At 37.0% G+C, this 22,182-nt stretch overlaps 1 protein-coding gene across 1 annotated transcript; it reads right to left on the reverse strand.

The window, feature by feature from the left end:
- Positions 1–21,471: 21,471 nt before the first annotated feature.
- LOC148948807 (protein CFDP2-like) lies at positions 21,472–21,948 on the reverse strand. Its single transcript, XM_089095023.1, has one exon. It carries the CDS (start codon positions 21,946–21,948, stop codon positions 21,472–21,474), a length of 477 nt encoding a protein of 158 aa, XP_088951149.1.
- Positions 21,949–22,182: the final 234 nt, after the last annotated feature.

The raw sequence follows: 22,182 nt of genomic DNA on the forward strand, positions 1-22,182 counted from the left end.
AGTCAATTCGCCTTTTTGCATGTTGGTCCTTGTATTCTTGCCTTGTATATATGACGTCGAGGGTCCGGTGTATTTAATTACTGAGGGGTGTGAGTGATTCTCATCCTTAATCCGGGCCTTTTTGTCGGTGGGAGGGGCATATTCTTCAAAATTATCCTTAAAAAGAAATTACTATTAACAGCTTTTAGTTAGTGTTTTACTTCATTAGTATTAATCAGACTTAACTTCTCGCGTGTGTTCCAGCTAACTCATAAGTAACGATCCTTTCTTCAAAAAGTGACGTGTAGCTGCATGATTTTCAACTCTGGTAATTTTTTTTCATTTGAACTATGATTTTTTCCCTCTGCGACATATGCTTAAGAATTAATATGTTCACATTACAATAATGCAGAATGACAGTATCTTAATGAAAAATATTTTTTATGTATTTAATTTGCCATACAATATTATAATAAATAAACCTGCCTAACAGTGTATAAGAATTATCAACTTTTATTTAGTTTCAATGATACCCCCCCCCCCAAAAAAAAGTTGAAAAATATTAACAGCTTTTAGTTAGTGTTTTACTTCATTAGTATTAATCAGACTTCACTTCTCGCGTGTGTTCCAGCGAACTGATAAGTAACGATCCTTTCTTCAAAAAGTGACGTGTAGCTGCATGATTTTCAACTCTGGTAATTTTTTTTCATTTGAACTATGATTTTTTCCCTCTGCGACATATGCTTAAGGATTAATATGTTCACATTACAATAATGCAGAATGACAGTATCTTAATAAAAATATCTATCACTTTTTATGTATTTAATTTGCCATACATTATTATAATAAATAAACGTGCCTAACAGTGTATAAGAATTATTAACTTTTAGCTAGTTTCAATAATACCCCCCCCCCCCGAAAAAAAAAATTTTGAAAAATATTAACAGCTTTTAGTTAGTTTCATGAATAAAACTTCCCCCAAAAGTTGTAAAATGTTAGCGGGTTCCCTCTGTGACATATGCTTATGGAATAATTTGTTCACATTGCAATAATGCAGAATGAAAATATCTTAATGAAAAATATCTTTTTTATGTATTTAATTTGCCATACATTATTATAATAAATAAACGTACCTAACGGTGTATAATAATTGTCAACTTTTAGCTAGTTTCATGAATAACCCCCCCCCCCCCCCAAAAAAAAGTTGTAAAATGTTTTTTTAAACTATAATTTAATTTCTTTTTAAGGATAATTTTGAAGAATATGCCCCTTCCGCTGACAAAAAGGCCCGGATTGAGGTTGAGAATCACTCACACCCCTCAGTAATTAAATACACTGGACCCTCGACGTCATATATACAAGGCAAGAATACAAGGACCAACATGCAAAAAGGCGAATTGACTAAGGACATGAGGATCTCGCAAAACGCAAATAATTCAACGAAATTTAACGATATTTCTTGTAAATAGACTAGCAGTCAACAACGGCAAATTATCGCTTTTTGGCACTATTGACAACTGAATAACATCAAATAGAAAAGCGATATGTGCTTGTCACATGATTGGAATGGGATAACACTACCCTTCAATTATCACATCAACCTATAATAAATCAAAACCATTTCTAAAAGTATTTCCGGTTTACAACCAATCACTTCAACAAAAAGCTATTAACTGATTTTGTACAGATTAAAATGAATATTCGTATACATAGCTCGTAAGTTAAACATTTTGCCGGGGTTTTAAGAATGTATTTTATTACGGTGGGGGTGGGGGGAGGGTAGATGTTTCTTATGATAAATATTTTCATATGGTGATTACTTTTCATTTGAGTACATTAAGATGAAACTAAGTTGTGTGATTTTGTTTATTTTAATATGGACAGCAGCACGTTATGCGCTGCTATATTTATTATTTTTCTTTCCACTAGATTATTTGCTAAGAAAACTAAGACACCATACTAAGTATTGCAAATTTATGACTATTATATTGCTAAAAAGTGCTGCTTTTAAGTATGTTGCGTGACTAAGATGAAACTATGCTGTGTGATTTTCATTGTTCTAGTATGGGCAGCAGCACATTATGCGGTGCTATATGTTTTAAATGATTTGAAAATATAGTCACTAATAATATAATTTTCGACTTTTAAAAAAATAGGGTGATTTATACCCTTTGAAAATAAGTGTCTATTTTCTTTATAGGTTAGTACGGATGTCATATCATACGCACTACGTTCTCCCCCACCTGAAGAAACAAGTCATTAACTATGTGATCGCGTTGACGAAACGGTTCCAATTGAAGCGCCAATGCAATTTCGTGATATTCAGATCGCCGTTGGAACATCACCTATCGACGAGCGGTACAGTAAATTTTTACGGGGGTGTGATGGTATTGATAATTTAGATGGTATGCCTGCTGACATTATTGACGACACGGATTGTGCGGATAATTTATTAGGAGAATGTGTCAGTGTTGGTAATAATTCCTTAGATGTAGACGCTAGCATAGTTGAACAATGCAATGAAGTTAGCTTAGAACAAGATGTGCTAGAGAGTGATTTACCTTAGTTGTGTCCTAACACTATTCAAATTTTAGATAATTTTAGTCGTGAGTTAAAAGAGATCTCTACCGCCACATCTTTAATGAATATAACCCCATTTCAACCGAAATTAATTGAACAAGATAAATTCGCTTGCATTGATTCGCCTAGTCCTAACGCGTTAGAGACTATGTTAAGCAAACTGGGATTTCACTCCACACACCATCCCTATTGTTGAACAAAGTGGAGGAGGGGGAGGGGGAGTAGGTAGTGATGATATACAATTCTCACTGCTACCGGAATTTAAGCAAAAAAATTCAATTCTGAATACAATAGACATTTTCACTGCAAGTCTTGGAAATCCCTTTAATACAGTAATGGCTGGAAATATTATAAGCGACCCTATAAGTATCATTCATACATATGTGGAGAAGATTTGAGCACTTCTTGAACGCCGATTTTAACTGTTGGGAGGGCGAGACAGCATAAACGCCTCAATTGTTTTGATCAGCATAAACGCTTCAATGGGGGGAAGAAACTTCCCCCCATTGAAGAATTGTATACTTCACTTACCGATAGTGAATGCACTGTCGAAGACTACGAATTCGCCATGAGGGTATAGGCTAAGGGGGGGCTGTAAAAATGGTTGGGATTATTGTAGAATGTACTTTGCAAGCGATGTGTTACCTCTTTTAGATGTTGTCTGCAAGAACACAGACCAAATTTATTCGGAATTCGAGCTAGACATTCGGAATTCACCAATATGTTCATAAACATGTTTTAAAACTTCATCCATTTTGAATGCAAACATGTACTGCAATGCCCACTACACTTTTGCACACTGGAGGGTAGTGCCTGTGACGGTGAGTTGATATCAATACGTCTTTGCTTTTGTCTAGCCATCACCATCGTCGTAGGTGTTATCAAATCATTGCTGCTGCTACTAGGAGTGCTAGTACATTCCAAGATTGATTTAAATCTTCTTCTTCTTCTTGTTTTTTAAATGATGGCGTTGTCAGAGGGCTGACTCCTCTACTATATTCCTTTAATTTCTTTAGAATATGCTTATTTCCAATAAGACTTTTGGGGAAGTTTGATGTATTTAGAAAGCTGTATAGATTATTATCAAATGATAAAAGTCCTTTACGATTTTTAACCATATAAAAAATTAAATCAAATAGATTATATTAAACCAATTATACTTCGTTTCCCGGTACTATCGACTTGAACTTGATGATAATCATCACACTTTCCAACATAAGATATGTTAATACTCTTTTACTCTGTAAAAGAGTATTAGCAGTACTTTAAAAAATGCAAAAGAGTATCTAGAAAATGAACCGAGTTACGCTCTGCATCCGAATTATAGCCGTCGTGGCAAACGATATCGACGAACTAAAGCTCTTTTCCCACTACATTTAATGCAAACAGATTTTTTAACTCTAGATTAGATTCAAAGACGCCACAATACACCCTATGAATATATTCTAGTGGCAATCAGTGTCTTTAGTCGCTATGCATATGCCATTTCATTGCAATCAAAGAGAGGGGTTGAAATTGCTCAGGCTTTAGAAGGTATTCTTGAACATAATTGCTATAGAAAAATTCAATGTCATCGAGGTAGCGAATTCGTTAATCCACATGTGCAAAAGGTTCTATTGAACATTATAAAAAGCTCTATCATAGTCACAGTCCAATTAAGGCTGCATTGGCTGAACGATTGATAAGAACGATTCGTCTATTAATTTCGAGATATTGTACACTGAAAAATACTGCTGCTTTTATTCATGATTTAGATAAAATCACGGAGATATATAACCAACGACCCCATCGATCTCTGTCCAGTGTTAGCCCTTGGGAAGTTCATTGAAGTGAAATACATTTGATACTTTTCTTAAACAACATTCCAGTAAAAGAAAAATTGTGAAGAAAAAATTCAATGTTGGCGATGCTGTTCGAATTAATAGAACCAGCAATTTTTTGAAAGGGGGAATCATTTATGGTCCACTGAACTTTTTAAAGTGTCAAAATTCCTAGTTACCGAACCCACGACATACCGCATGTGAGACACCAAAGATGATGATATTTTGGGTGGTTTTTATGATTATGACCTACAAAAAGTTAAAACAGTAGTGATATTTATCAAATTGAAAGATATTAACGAGCCGTACTCGCAGGGGCAAGAGACATTTGCTTGTTCGTTGGTTAGGTTACAACTGTGATTTTGATTCTTGGGTTGCAGTTGAAGACATTGACAATGCCCAATGATTTCTATATGACATTCTTGTCCATTGTCTCCGACCCTCTCTACAATGATTTGAAAAAAACAAGTGATTTTTGGACGAAACTCCCCCCATCATCAAATTCGATGGCGCGTATGAAGTGGCTCTTGTCGACTGTATTCTCAAAAATACCTATCATATCCTGAGAAAAGATCGCAAATATGATATAAAAATTAGACCTTATGATTGGCCACCAGCCGTTAGTGAACAACATAAAATTCAAAAGATCAATTGGTTGATCAATTATTCATATGTTGAATTACCATACGAGGAACTCACTTGTATGAATGATTTATGTCGTTCTATCAGTAAAAGAGTTTCCGCTCGTAAAAAAGGAGCCTTTCATTTCAACTATTCAAAGGAAGAGGGCAAGATCTACATTAGTTCACCCATTGCCAGTGAAAATTTTATTCTCAATGATAATCTAAAAGATGTTCTTGGCTTTAAACTTACTATAATAAATTTTAAAATTGCCAGAAACACTAATGTTATTTTTGCTGACTACCTAGCAATGTTCCCCTCCTAAGATTTCTTGAACGAAAAACCAATCAAGATTATATTCATCATTACAATATAAAGGATCTTCAGTATATTCCCGTAAAATCTTCCTATTTGGGTCTCTGCAAGTTAACACTAAGAATAGAATTAGGTGATCCTCTAGTAATATCAAAAGGTGTTCAAAAAACAGGATGTCTAATAGAAAAGTGGTATTCATTTGTCCTGATATTGACTACTAAGTTAATACTCTTGGCCCATGACAACTGGGCAATGGAATGAACTATTGCAAAAGGTCGTTCATCAATGTCTGACTATGGTCTTGGCAGTTGGTTTGCTAAGCTGTTTTGCTCTGCACTACCTCTGGCTAAAAAATATATTGTACCAGATGCGACAGATTTTGCATCCTCTACACTATACGATTGGAGGTCTGGCAAGGATTTAAAAAAAAAGTGCTTCGGACAATCTTAGGTCCAGTGCACGAACCATTGGCGAGCAATTGAAATCTCGACAAAATGGAAAAGGTTTAAAAAGGTTGAGAAACACTGCATCACTCATCAGTCTCTGCTCAGGTCAGAAACGAAAAACATCAACCCTGTCAAAGAAAAGAAGAAAAAAACGACAAGTACCATAAGCACTAGTAGAAGCAGAAGCCCCAGGAAGAGAATTGTTAGATCGAAACTGAATTTCTTTTCGTGGACTGAACAATGGCATATCTACCGCATAAGGATTCTCATCATTAAATAACTTCATCTTTAAATCTATTCAATGCAGAAAATGATGATATGAGTGTAAAACCTGGATACTATGAACAATTTTATCCACAACAACCGCTCTCCGATAATATCCACTTTCAAATCTATTCCAATGAGGACTACTTTATGGACATGTCTTCGACATTTATAGATTTAGATGTGATAGCCAAGAAATCCGACGATGGAATGTCAATTCGTGCCGATGGAATATCCTATGAAAATTGTATATTACATAATTTATTTCGTCAAATCAGTGTCTACATAAATGGCACATTGGTGAGCACAAGTAGCAATCTCTCAAATTTTACAAGTTATATGCAGTTCATGTTGATGACACCCAAGTCATACAAGGAACCTGGGAGGCACCTCCAATGGATATGAATATATTACAGATATAGATAGTACAAATGCTCTTAAAAATGCTACAAATAGTGAATTACATCTAGTTGGAAAAATGTATCATGAGATATTTAATATACCCCAATGGCTACCACAAATATTAAAGTGGATATAAAATTGACGCTTGCTCCATCCAATTTCATTTTACGAAAGGAACTTCCTTCAATCCTGATGTAACTTTCTCCCTCACCTCGGCAATACAACATGTATGAAAGCGGCAGGTTATGAGTTCTGTTGCTTTGGCAGTGGAAAAACTGAGAGCCAGTGTAAATAATATTAAACTACTTGTTCCTCATCCAATCACCAATCAACGTCATATTGCCACAGGCTCGCACACCTTCACCGACTCATCCTCTATCAATGGCAAAATTCCATCAAAATTAGCATTGGCATTTGTAAAAAGTGCTAGCGCAATAGGTTCGTGGACTGGCTGCCCACATAAATTTGAGATGTTTGGACTTTCATTGTCTTGTATGCAAAGTAAATGGAATCCCACTGTACAATCTATCTTTTTATAAATCATATGGGACATTGTATGAGTTGATAATTCAAGCCCTAGATCATGACTCACAACTATTTGAAAATGGTATAACAGAAAAAATGTTCGCTAAAACACATGGTATCATTGTACTAGACTTGTCTGGCACTCAAGATATGAGTATAGTGCGAAGGGGGAGTGTGCGTTTAGAGTTTACGTTTGCCAAGCCATTACCACAGAGTATCGCACTAACTCGTTAAATCCATTTGAAACCTATTGGGAAATTTCTCTCGAAGGCAGTGTTCTACTAGACCTTGCACCATGTACACTTGTCAAATAATCAGTGTATTTAATATGGACCCCTACATGTCCAAATACAGATCCTATTGTCTACCATGGGACTTCCTTAGAAAAATTCAAAGTACAAACAATACCGTAATCATTGTTAATAGCAGTCCGTTGACTGTGAATACCGGCCATTGGCTGTGCATCTTTCAAACAATGAAGACTGATTGATTTTTTGATTTTCTCGGCCTACCTTATGCGTTTTACACTCTACGCGCTAACAACTCTATTAAAAGAGTTGGAGAAATTTTTGTTTAAAACCGGAAGAGAGTACAGGATTTAACGACTAAAAGCTGCAGTTTTTGGGCGCTACTATATTTCATGTTCAAAGATTACAGTTTCTTGTATGCTTACAAAAAATTTCTAAACATTTACGTAGACAATCCACGTCTGAACGACTTTATGGTGGAAAATATCCTCTCAGACCTGTATAATATTGATTTTAGTGCCCTACGAGTAAAGTGTCTTAAAAATGTATGTAAATTTGCTTATTAATAAAAAATGTATATACACAACAACAATGTCTTTATTCTTCACTTTAGATTTCTTCTTCTGTGTACAGGCAACTGCCGAGAACCACTAATGCTGATAGATCATTTGAATTCACTTGTTTTCATTTGAATTCATTTGGATACCCATTGATCTTGATTGGCTGCAAAGTCAGGGTCACATTTTCTACAGGACAATGTAACTTCACTCTTATCATATCTCTTTGTATAGTGAATGATGCTATTTGCATTCATATTGTGAAATTCACGTGCTTTAATTTGTCTCTTTGAAGCAATATCACATACAGTGCTTTCAAGTGGTGAATCACATTCTGTAACAGCCAGATAAAAATCACTAGGTTTACTGTCATAATAGGCAGCGTCGTCACAACGATGACGTAGAAACCAAATTGTCTTGTTATCCCAACAGTTGAAATTTAGACCTGATTCTTCCTCCCAAAATAATTTAAAACCACGACGATACAAATCTCGTAGAAATAAATAAAATTTCGTTTAGGGTTCTTTCCAATCATACCAGGATAAATATTCTCCCACTGATCACATTTGTCATAGTGAAAATCGGAGCATAGTTGCCCTCTAGGGTGAAAGTCCCAAATCTCTTCAAGACATGAAATACAGCTTTTAATTTGTACTGCATATCCTCTATGTAATTTACCCGGATTGCATAATTTGCACTTTTCATTATACTCACAAATAATTGTACAATTCTCACATGATGACCAACTGCCAAGAGTATACATACATACTGGACATGTATAAAACATTTTTGGTTATGGTATCAACTCTCTCAAAGCTAAAAAGACACTGATCCATGTTCGATAAATTCAGAGGGAGGATAAGAGAGAGAGGAGTAACTTTCTGACGTTACATAACCTGTTTTGAAGGAGAGTTATCTACATAGAATCTACGGCAATGTTTTCATAAGTATGTCCAAGATATTATTTTGCTTTGTTTCAATTAATATGTCAATAAGTTGAGTAAAAGCATTTGAGTCACGTAGTAAAAGCTTCATACAATAGTCCAATGGTAGAGAATCATTCCCCATTATATTGTCAAGTGTTCTTTGAGAAAATATCTTCCGTTGAAGAGATAACTAGAGATAATCGTCATCTAGAATCAATCATTTTTCCATAATCATAAGATTCGACTTAATTCTCTCTTGCTCTGAAATTCATTCATTTTTCAATCTTAACACTCTCACTGCTGAATCTAGACTAACCGTGATTCGTTCTACTTCAAGAATATTCGATAATTTACTTTAAAAAAATCTAACAAAATAAAGGGGACATTTTTGATTTTGAAAAAATTTTTTTGTGGGTGAGCATAATTACAACAATAATACATTACACATATACAATTACCGATATAACTTATTGTCCTCAATATAATTCACTATTGCATTTAAAGCACTTTGAAGTCTATGTATATGTACTATATCGACTTTCGCAGCGAAGCATATTTGGTCCTCCAATTTTAATTTACTCAAAGATAACACGTGTCTTGCATATGCCTCTTCCCACTCGAGACAAAGACGAGATCCTCTTGTGATTTCTACCGTAATGTTTGGTGCTCTTGTATCATTGCTCCTGCTGCCAACTCCACTATCAACTTCTAATAGCGTAAACATTCCACTCATTATTGCAAATATATATCTTGCAAATAAATAAATGAGTATTGTCCAACTGTTTTCACTCCTTGAATTCTATTCTCACACTAATATCGACTATACCTCTTGTGGCTATTGCGCAAATCCAATGCTGAAATTCCCAGAAATATGCTCTGATGTAACAACCGGAAGCATTCAGTGAGCATGTGGCTGTGACGTCATCTCGTCCAGTATTTCTAGCTCTGTGATTGGCTTAGAAATAAGTCTTTTACCAGTGACATTAAATCTCGCTCTGAAATTAGAGAAGCCTCCCTACTACGAAAAAGGACATTTTTATACCATTTCTCAAGGGGTGGGGCTGGTGGGCAACCAGAGCATCGTTGATAGATTTTTGATAGCTCATATAAAAATTTATTGCTCATATTTACGTTCTTCCTTTAAATTCCACCATCTGCAAGTTTCAAATGGTAATAAAAACGGCACTTTTTATGTCATGTCTCAAGTGGAAAAGCTGGGGCTAGTGGGCTGCCAGAATTTCTTAGAGTGATATTCAATAGCTCATTTGAAAACTGTTGATTATATCTACGTGCTTTTATCAATTCTACAATTCGTAGGTGAGATATAGCGCTGAAAACAACACTTTTGGCGCCACTTCTTAAGTGGAAAATCTTGAATATATAAAACAGTATAATTGTAACAATTATGATCCAGAACCCTTAACTGAAGGTTTGCAAGATTACCTCTCGCAGGTTCCTCCTCCAGGCCCCCTTAATAAGCTACGCAATTAAAGTCCTACAAATACCAATATATTAAATTAGACTATTGGAGGCGTGGTTCTCTTAATACAGCGCTGGACTTCAAATTAGATTATCATGCGTTCGATTCCTCCTTGGATTTTTTTTCAATCATGGTTTGTCCCTTCTTATATAAATTTTTAGATAATCCACTATTTTTGCAAATGTGATGCACTCATTTTTCAAAGCATATCCCAGGAAGACTCATTTCAAAGCTATTACTCATATCTATGTGTTTTTTATCAATTTTACCATCCATAGGTGCCATATAGCACTAAAAACGGCAGTTTTGGTGCCACTTCTTAAGCGGAAGAGTTTGGAAGCAGAAAACGATACCATTGCAAAAATTATGGTTCTAAGCTTTAACTAGCCTTAACTGGAGGTTTATAAGAGCCCCTCACATATAATCCCCCTCCAAACCCTCTTAGTAAGTTTAATAAATTTTCTACTCATCTTAAAAGTAAAAGATTATTTTGAAAACAAATTAACTAAAGCTAAAAACTTTTCAACTAAAAATATACCAAAAATTAAGCTTGAATTATCAACAGTTTTGAATTCAACCGTCAAACTTTACTCTGCCATGAAGCCTGTGTGCTAGTTCTAATGGCGGTAATCAGTGGAGTAGTACATTATACTTCACTGTAATTAATAACATAAAAATGGTGAAATTTAGAATTGACTAAGGTCTATTTTGGCTACTTTATATGGGTGAGGGGGGGGGGGGGGCAAGTATTTAGTTAAAATAATGCTAGAAGGGGGAATTAAGTTTTGAGGGGGATGTAAAAATGGTACTTATTTAGTACCCGGTAAAACATGTGGCTAGAAAAGACTGAAATTGATTTTTAATTCCAGGACTGTGATATTCAAACATCAATTCAAAAGCGACCAAAGCGCGATGGCGAGTCTGGCACCAATGACGGGGTGGATACATTTTTCATGGGGATCGTGTCCTGGAAACTGATTAACCTGGAGAGAGGACAGGAACAAAAGCGGATGCAGTATACCTTGATATGAATTCCCTCTACCCCTCGGCCATGTCTCATTATGCACTACCCTGCGATGACTATGAATGGCGCAATGACTCTCAAGCCTCTAATTTCCCCAACATTGAGAGTGTTGAGGAGAAGGGGCCGGTTGGATGGTTTTTTGAAATTCATGGGGAGATACCAGTTGAGCTTCACGATTCGGTAAAGGATTTTGTTTTTCCATGCATCAATAGACCTGTGTCTAGGGACTCTATGAGTCCCCGCAACAGACGTTTGCTCGAGGTGGAGGGATTGCATTGATCACCTTCAAAACAAAAACTTATTGCCGACCTCCTGCCGAAGAAAAATATTGTTGTACATCATTTGGCTTTAAAATGGACGTGCAACAATGGTTTCAATGTCACAAAGGTTAATAGAGCCCTCCAGTTTAGTCAAAAACCCTATCTGAAAACGTTTGTTGAGACTTTTGTCAACAAACGCTCTGAAGCGAAGACAAAAGTCGAAAAAGAAATCTATAAGCTCATTTTAAATTCGGCTTTTATTAAAATGTGCGAAATTGTTCGCAATAGGAATCGTTGTGACGTCGTAACCGATCCCAAACAATGTGCTCGAATTATTGCCGATCTAAACTACACTTACTTTACAATCATTGGCCCGGACATGGTACTATTGAATAGAAAAAAAAGAAGCATTGTCCTGAATAAAAATATTGCTTCAGGCAGTGCGATCTTGGAAATCTCTGAAAAGCTCATGTTGAAACTCTAATACAATGTGGCTAGGGTACAGTGGCCGGAGAAGGGACAAGTTGAAGTCTGTTATGGGGACACAGATTCTCTACTGTTAAAAGTAAAAACTCAAAACCTACTTGATGATTTGGCGTACGGTGAAATCATCAGTTTTGGATGGACTACACCAACTGGAGTGGGGAGGTCTACCCAGACCTTGTGAAACGTCGGGCGCCAAATCAACTTTTATATTTAAAATCAGAAACGAGAAGTGACATGATTTGCCGTGGTATATTTGTAAGTCCAAAGGTGTACTTTATGCTGACACATGACGAGGAAATCAAAAAACGTTGCAAAGGAGTACCCACGCGCTATGTGGATAAGAATTTTGATAAGGACATTTTTAGGAATTGTATTGTTGAAAATACAATTCCACGAGCGAAATTGTTGGCAATTCGTTCGTTAAACTACAGGAACTTCACTGTAAATATAGAAAAATTGCCATGAGTACCATTTCCGACAAGGTCTATTTCTTTCAAGACGGTATGAGTACCCTCCCCTTGTGTACTACTTAACCTTCGACCGAGCCGAATATATTAGCCATAGTGTAAATATCAGGTTTAGTAAAGTCCAATAAAATCAATTTCCCAAAACCTTGGGGGGGGCCTCGCAGCCCGGGGGAGGGACCTTCGGCCGCCCGGCCTGCCGCCAGTGGGGTGCGCCACCACCAACGGTATCTTTTTACTTAGAGCAGATTTTTTTTGTATTTTTGTAAATATACATGTTGTTGTTGCATTCAAATTAAAAATGGTGTAAAAAAAAGCGATATTATTTTTAGTGTATTTTGCATTAAATGTTGTATTTTTTATAAATAAAAAAAGTATATTTATTAAAGTGCTTTTTTTTAAGTGCATTTTTAAGATAAAGGTTGTATTTTTTATTATAAATAAATTTAAAAATAAATCTTAAGTGTATTTTTCTTGTTTAATGTGTTTTTTTTCTGTAATGTATTATTTGTAAAGTGCTGTGTTTTTTTATGTTAATAATACAAGAAATATGATTCTTTATTGATTTTGTTCTCATTATTCCTGAACGAAGTAGTACTACTAGGGAAATTATTTAGTCATTAAACAACTATAGTCTACAGTTAGTTGTAGGTAAACTGTTGAAGGGAACATGTATCAATTTAAAACACCATTCAGATCGATTCTGTGCGGTCCATCAAAATCAGGCAAAACGACACTCTTAACTAAAATAATTAAAAATTGCGATAAAATATTTGTGGAAAAGTAAAAAAAATCTACTACTGTTACAGTATTTGGCAGGAGTCATACGATAAAATAAAAGCAATTGCTATATCGGGGTTGGTGCAAATACAATTTATAGAGGGACTTGATGTTTCCGACATTATTGAACCAAATACTTGGTTGATTATTGACGATTTAGCTGAATCTATTGAACAATGATCTCAAGAAATGCTACAATTGTTCACCGTTCACTGACATCGTAAACATATTTCCGTTACTCTGGTTCTACACAATCTCTTTCATCAGAGCAAATGTAAGCGAACACTTGGATTGAACTGCACCTACTATGTCATCTACAGAGTTGTTCGGGATTCTAGCTCGCCAATAACTCTCAATAAACAAATCTATCCAGGCGCCCCCAAATTTCTGCTCTCAGCGTACAATGAGGCCACTAATAAACCCTACGGCGTCATCCTATTAGATCTTAATGAAAATACACCCGAGGATCTGTGTGCAGTCACAGATATTTTCGACAATGAAATTACTGTATATCTCCCCGTGAACACTAAAAAGACCTATTAGTCGCTATCATGACACTGAAGAAACTACATGAAAATAGACATTTAGTTTCAGTTCTAAGCACTTCAAAACCCCCACTTAGGAAAGCCATACTCAAACATGGTATTGACAATGATTTCATTAATCTAATAACTGAACTTTGTTTGAATTTTACCGAGGGCAATGTTCAACTGCCAGAAGTAGTTAAGCAACAGACAAAGCAACATCGTTCCATTGTACGTACATTGGCCTCTAAAAAGAAAGGAAAGAATTTTAAAAGGAAACTTATTCTACGGGCGGTTGGATGCTTTTTCACGATTTAATTGCCAATAATCACAGGACTTGTAAACAGTTTTCATTAGATAGCAAAACCATATAAATTGACTCCGATAGAACTTGCTCCTTCGCCCATAAAATACTTTGGGGATAATCTGAGTAAATGTATTGACAACGAGAATATTGACGATGAAAAGAAAATACTTTTACTTCAAGATGAAATTCCCCGAGTGGACAAACATAAGTCCTATCGTGCGAAGGCTAGTAGTATTGATCACAGAATAGAACCGTCTCATCATGATTCTTCTTCTTCTGCTATAGCTACTGCTGTTGGAAGACAATTAAAGAAGAAGAAATTGAATTCAATTGAGTCAAGCATTGGAAATCCAATTCCCCACTCATATCGTGTCCAAAGTAAACGACTCATAACATATCTCATGGAAAGTGGTCAAGATCATATTCAAGTTGATAGCAATGGGAAAGGGATTATAATTCAGGGCAAGAGCTATAATCTACTTGATTTAATCTATAATATGGTTACAAATCGTAAAGGACTATTATCATTTGACGCTCATCTATAAAACTTTCTAAATACATTAAACTTTCCCAAAAGCCTTATTAGCAAAAGGCAAATTATAAAAAAATTAAATGAACATGCTCCCTCAAAACCATTAAAATATGAAGAAGAAGAAGATTTTAAATCAATCTTGGAAAATACTAGCACACCTAGTTGAAACATTTATTTGACAATGAGGAGGAGCAAACCACTGATGGCTAGACAAAAGCGAAGACGTATCAAGTCAACGTCACTACCACCACCAACCACTAGTATACAAAAGGGTAGCGGACGCTACACTACGTGTTTACGTTCAAAATGGTTGAAGTTCTGAAACGTGTTTATGAAAATATTGGTGAAGTAGGAAGTTTAAGTTCCACCACCGCTCTTTCCAAAGTCACTGGTGTTCAAACTAAAAATGTTCAAAAATGTCAACAAAATGAAACAAACTACATTCTGCATAGAAATCACAGGTTTCGTGCTCATTATTATTGAAAAATCGAAGCCTTTTTCCCTCTGTATATTCTGCAAGAAGATCTCTCAAATCTGCGTGTGGTTCGAATATGCCACGATACGCCATACAAGTACATTCTACTTGCAATCAGTGTTTTAGTCGTTATGCTTATGCCATTCCATTGCGGTCAGAGAGAGGTGTTGAAGTTGCTTAGGCTATAGAAAGTATTCTCGAACAGGATTCATATAAAAAAATTCAAACGGCTCACGGTAGCGAATTTTTTAATCCCCATGTTGCAAAAGTGCTAATGAATATAATACACTGCTCTATCATAGTCATAGTCCTATAAAGGCTGCATTGGCCGAACGATTGATAAGAACTATTCGACTTTTAATTTCAAGATATTGTACATTCAAAAATACATCTGCCTTTATTCATGATTTAGATAAAATCATGTTGATTTATAATCAACAACATCATCGATCATTGTCCAACTCAACCCCAACGGAAGTTCGTCATTATGATCATGACACATTTGACACTTTTCTTAAACAATATTCCAATGAAACGATTGTGAAGAAAAAAATTAATATTGGTGATACTGTTCAAATTAATAGAACAACTAATGTTTTTGAAAAGGGTAATTACTTGTGGTCCACAGAACTTTTTAAAGTGGCAAAAATCCTAGACACTAAACCCATAACTTATCATCTGCGAGATACCAACAATGAAGAGATTTTCGGCGGTTTTTATGACTATGAACTATAAAAAGTTAAAAATAATAGTGAAATCTATCAAATTGAAAAGATATTAAAGACTCGTACTCGCAGGGGTAAGAAACAGTTACTTGTTCGGTGGCTAGGATACAACTCTGATTTTGATTCTTGGATTGGTGTTGAAGATATTGACAATGCCCAATGATTTCTATGTAAGATTTATGTCCAACGTTTCCGATCCTCTCTACAATGACTTGAATAAAACAACTGATTTTTGGACGAAACTCTCCCCCGCTATTAAATTCGACGGTGCTTATGAAGTGGCTCTTGTCGACTGTATTCTCAAAAATACCTGTGATATCCTGAGAAAAGATCGTGTGTATGATATAAAAGTTATACCATTCGATTGGTCTATCAAATTTTTGTCGAGTATGTCGAGTATGAATTGTCGAGTATGAATTGGTTGAAGCACTTAAATCTAGTGAATATCCACTTGTCAAATTGAAATACATAGAAAATCATAGTAAGACGGATTTCTGTCGCACAATCAATAAAAAAATCTTATATCGTAAGAACGGTACATTCCATTTTTAATATTCAAAGGAACACGATAGGATTTACATTACCTCACCTGTTGACACTGAAATAATTCATCTCAATAATAATCTGAGAGATTTTCTTGGCTTTAGACAGAATATGATAAATGGGAAAAACGCAGGCACTGTTAACGGGATAGATCAAGTTATTTTTGCTGATTATCCACCTGGTTTCGCCTCGGATTCTTGCATATTTCTTTATGCATCCTCTGTGGAAACATCGAGAGTTTGTAATTCAAATGTCCCCCTCCTACGTGTTCTTGAACGAAAAAAAACCATAAACTTGTTCATCACTATAATATAAAGCATCTTCAGTATGTTCCTGTAAACACTTCGTATTTGGAACTCTGTCAGTTAACACTAAAAAGTGAATTAGGTGATCCTCTAGCAATAACAAAAGGCTTAGCAGTGATTACATGTCATTATTGACCCATCATCGGCGACAGCACCACCACTTAAAATGAATAATAGAAGAATTCCATTTGTCTGTCGTGATATCGATTTTTATGTTGGAGCTCTGAGTCCACGTCAAATAGGTCATGGATTGGACTACTACAAGGGGCGTACTACAATGTCTAGCTATGGTCTTGGTAGCTGGTTTGCTAGGCTATTTCGTTCTGCACTACCCCTTGCCAGAAAATATCTTGTACCGGCTGCATCAAATTTTGCTGCCTCAACACTACAGGACTGGGGGTCGGGTAAAAATTTCAACGAGAGTGTTAAGGAAAATATTAGATCTTCAGCAAGAGCCGTTGGTGAGCAATTAAAATCTCAACAAAATGGGAAGGGATTGCAAAGGATGCGTACGCGTCATTCGCTCATCAGTCTCTATCCAGGCGGGAAGCGAAGGAAATCGACAAGGACTTTGAGGAATGAAACGACGAAGACCATTAAGAAGAAAAAGAAAAAGATTGTTAGTTCAAAGAAGGATTTGTTCGATTAACATGACCTGTCTTCCTAACAAGAAAAATTATCCATCAATTATCTCCTCATTGAATCAGTTCTATGCTGAGAATGTTAATGTCAATGTCAAATATAGCTGATATATACAATTTCACACCCAACGACCCCTCTCTGAAAACATAAAGTTTCAGATATTTTCCAATGAAGAATATTTCATTGATTTGTCGTCAACATTTATTGATTTAAATGTTGTGGTGAAGAAAAAGTCAGATAATACAACTCCAAATGCCGGCGATGGTCTCTCCTATGAAAACTGTATTCTACACAACCTATTCAAACAAATTAATGTATATATTAATGGAACATTGGTAAGCACTAGCAATAATTTATCCAACTATGCAAGCTACATACAATTTATGATGATGACACCAAAGGCATATAAGGAGTCGAGAGGACAGTCATTGGGCTATGAATATCGATCAGGTGTTGATACTGACTACTGCAGTGACCCAGGAGTATCATTTAGTTGGAAAATTAAATCATGAGATATTCAATATATCTCAATGGTTACCCCGCCCCAATATCAAGATTGACATAAAGTTGCAACTAGCACCATCGAATTTTATTTTGAGAAAAACACTTCCTGCAGCACCCAATGCAAATGTCATTATCACATCGGCAATTGTTCATGTCCGAAAACAACAGATTATGAGCTCTGGTGCATTGGCAGTGGAAAAGCTAAGAGCCAATGGTAACAACATTAAACTTCTTGTCCCCCATACGATCACTAATTAACGTCACACTGCCACTGGGTCTCGCAGTTATACCGATTCATCGTTTATCAATGGAAAAATACCATCAAAACTCGCTTTGGCCATTGTCAAAAGTGGGAGTACTGTTGGGTCCTGGACTGGATCCCCCCATGATTTTAATTTTTTTGGTCTATCTAGTCTTGTGTGCAAAGTGAATGGTATCCCACTGTACACTCTATCATTCGACAAAAAATCCTATAGAACTCTGTATGAGTTGACCATGCAATCCCTAGATCATGACTCCCAACTATTTGAAAATGGAATAACCGATTCAATGTTTTCAAGAAATCATGGTGTAATTGTTTTTGACCTGTCGGGGACCCAGGATATGAGCAGAGTATGAACAGGGAATGTACGTTTAGAGTGCACATTTGCCGATGCTTTGACTGAAAGTATTACGCTAAAATCATTGAGTCAATTTGAAACCTATTGGGAAATCACACCCGACGGCAGTGTTCTACTCGACCTAGCACCATGAACACAAACCAAATAATCAGCATATTTAATATGGATCCGTACATGTCTCAGTACAAGTCCTATAGCATACCATCGGACTTCATTGAAAAAATTCCAAGCGTTAACAATACCCTAATCATTGTTAATAGCAGTCCATCGACATTGAAGATAGGTCATTGACTTTGCATCATTCAAAGAGTGAAGAATATTGCATTTTTTGATCCTCTTTACCTATCATATAAATTCCACACTCCTCACATCAACAACTTTATTGAGAGCAGCGGGACAACTATTATTCAAAATGAAAAGAGAGAACAAGATTTAACGACTAAGACATATGGCTTTCATGCACTACTCTTTTTCATGTTCAGATGTCGTGGCTATACCTACAAGCAGTTTGTCAACATCTACGTTGACTTTCCTCGATTCAACGACTTTCTAGTGGACAATATACTTACAAGCGTGTTTAATATTGATTTTAGTGCCCTACGAATAAAATGTTCTAAAAATGTATGTGAAATTGTTTATTACTTACTTAGACTTAGGTCCTCCTACGCCTGGGAGCGCATAAGGCAGCAACACTGGTTCACCACGACGACCTGTCCTGAGCCTTCAACCATAGCTCCTCCAACGAGGACCTCGCCAGCTTCGCCTCCTTCATTAGCGACCTTCCAAGGGTCATTTTCGGTCTCCCTGATTTGCGGAGACCACGGGGTGTCCAACACCATGCGTCGTGCGGCAGCCTTCCATCTCCCATTCACACCATATGCCCCAATACATACATCGCCGCTTTCTAATGAGATCAAGGATAGGGGTATGATTTTTCATAGGATAGATTTCATCATTTCGTATTCTTTCCGTCCAATGTATATTTAGGATAGACCTTAGGCAATTATTGTTGAATAACTGGAGTCGTCGTTCTAGCTGAGGAGTGATGCTCCAAGTTTTGCAGCCGTACATAAGGACAGAGACCGCATTGCTATTATAAATTTTAAGCTTTAACTTCTGGGAATATTTATTATTTCTCCAATTATTTCTAAGGTAGCTGAAAGCAGACCCAGCCAATGTTATTCGGCACAGTATTTCTCTTTCGGAATTGGCATCTTGCGTAAGAATGCTGCCGAGATACTTGAACTCTCTCACTTCCTGAATTTCCTCGTTGTTAACCAAAAGTCCTTCGGCTAAGTCAGGTATGACTGCATTCGACATTGATTTGGTCTTGTTAGTATTTATGGAGAGTCCGACAGCATTTTCCATACGACCGAGTTCATTAATGTTGCGTTGCATATCTTCTGGGTCGTGGTTAATAAGGACAACATCGTCTGCAAAATCAGCATCATCGGGTTCTCTCAGTGGATTTAATTGTAGACCACCACTAAAACTGCATTCACTGAAGACACAATCAATCACTATGGCAAAGAGTAATGGTGATAGAATGCAGCCTTTCCTTACACCTGACTGAACAAAAAACCACTCCGTTAGGCCACCCTCTGTCTGTACTGCGCACATGATATCATGATATAGCGCTTTAATTATATTTACAATTTTGGTCGGAATTCCATAATGCACTAAAATCTTCCACATGGTTCCGCGATGTATCGAGTCGAAGGCTTTGAGAAAATCTATAAATACTATAAGTAGCTGCACTTGCCATTCATTGGATTTGTCCAGCAGGACTCTCAGGCTAAATATCAGGTCACAACATGATCTATTCTGGCGGAATCCGTGCTGCTCATCTCTCAGAACTTTCTCCACTTTACTTCGAATCCTGTTAAGAATTATTTGGCACAGGACTTTGCTGCCAACAGACTGTAAAGCAATACCTCTCCAATTATCACACTTAGTCTTTTGTCCCTTTTTGAAGAGTTTTACAATTATTGCCTTCGACCATTCACTAGGGACTTTTTCTTCATCCCAAACACGGGAAAGAAGTTCAAATATGGGTTCTGCTAGGGCGCTTCTACCGTACTTCAGTAATTCTGGTGATATGCCATCATTGCCTGCAGCCTTTCCGTTTTTCAAAGTCTTTAGGGCATCCTTGACTTCACTAAGCATGAGAGGTCCGGAACATATTCCGAGATCGAACAGGGGTTCTTCAGGGGTATTTAAAGTAGTTGTGGGAGGCCTCTGATTTAATACCTCGCTAAAATGCTCTTTCCAGCGTCGGACTATGTCATCAGTCTGGGTTAATAAAATGCCATCTTTGCTTTCAACTTGGGTCGACGACGCCTTTGAAATACCCGCCAACTGCTTCGTTATGGCTTACACAGTACGGCTACCTCCGCGTCTAGTGACTGCCTCAGCCTGTTTGGCCATAGACTCGAAGTACATCCTCTTATCATCCCTGGTTGCTGCTTTTACTTGCTTATGGAGACGCTTGTACTGTGCTTTCAGGTTATCTACATATTCTCTAGAACAAGTCGTGCTATGGTCATACTTATCTAAGAGTCTTTTTAGTTGTGTCCTTTAATTAATGGTATCCCAATTACTTTCAGCTATCCACTCCTCTTTCTTCTTCCTGTTGTAGTCCACAGCTTCCTGTGCGACCTCTTTCACGGTTTCTGCAATTTTTTCCTGCAGACTATCAAGCGACACTTCGTCCCTTAGAAGGGAAAACTTGTTTGACAAAGCTGTAGTATACTTTTGCAATACGTTCGGGTCCTGCAATTTCCTCAAATTGAAGGTTTTCACTGGCCGCTAGGGCTTTGTCACAGTTTTTAGTTTCAGCTTGAACTTGGCAACAACAAGTTGGTGATCGGAATAACAGTCGGCACCTCGGAAGGTTCTAACATCCTCTAGACGTCGTCGCCTGCGCCTCGCAATTAGGATATGGTCTATTTCATTTCGTGTTACACCATCAGGCGAGTTCCAAGTATACTTGTGAATCTGTTTATGTGGAAACCATGTTGCGCCGACGATAAGTTCATGAGTAGCGCGAAAATCGATTAGTCGCACACCATTGTCATTAATTTCCCCCAGTCCATGTTTACCGAGGATAGTTGGGGCTTAAGAAGCATCACCTCCAACTTTAGCATTAAAGTCCCCACACACAGTCACAATATCATGACGATGCGTTTTTGCAACAACATTCGATAACACACGATAAAAGTCGTCTTTGGTTTGATCACAGGCGTCATTCGTTGGGGCGTACACTACAATAACTGTCAATTTGGCCTGTGAAGTGGCGAAACGGGCACGAAGAATCCGCTCACCAATTGGTTCCCAGTCCACTAGGCATTTTTTGGCCCGATTACTCAGTGCCATTGCGACACCTGCTTCTTTTCTTGTCTTAAGTCTGGAATACAAGATGTGGCAAATCTCAGTTTTCAAAGTCCCAAAACCAGTCAGCCTGGTCTCAGGAAGTCCAGCTCCGTCAATACGGAACTTATCAAGGGTTCTCATAACACTGTTGAGTTTCCCTGGCTGTGTTTCTTGATTAAATGTTCTAACATTCCAGTATCCAATACGAAAACACTCGGCCATTTTCAAGAATCCTGTCCGGGGGCGTGCATTAGTCGTCATTACAGAAGAAGAAGAAGTCAATCCGAGGCTATCTGTTGCTCTTTCTTGAGAAATCAGTTTTTACGGTGGCGGGTTACTTGCCCACCGACCAACCAATGAATTGGAACAAAATGGTCAGCTTAGATTAGTATAAGCAGGGGTACTGCGAGCAGGTCGCTGACCAATTCACAGTATACTGATCCTGATGTGCTGCAA

This window comes from Artemia sp. Qi Xiang Cuo, chromosome 9 (genome assembly GCF_049724085.1).
Source record: "Artemia sp. Qi Xiang Cuo chromosome 9, ASM4972408v1, whole genome shotgun sequence".
NCBI lineage: Eukaryota > Metazoa > Arthropoda > Branchiopoda > Anostraca > Artemiidae > Artemia > Artemia sp. Qi Xiang Cuo.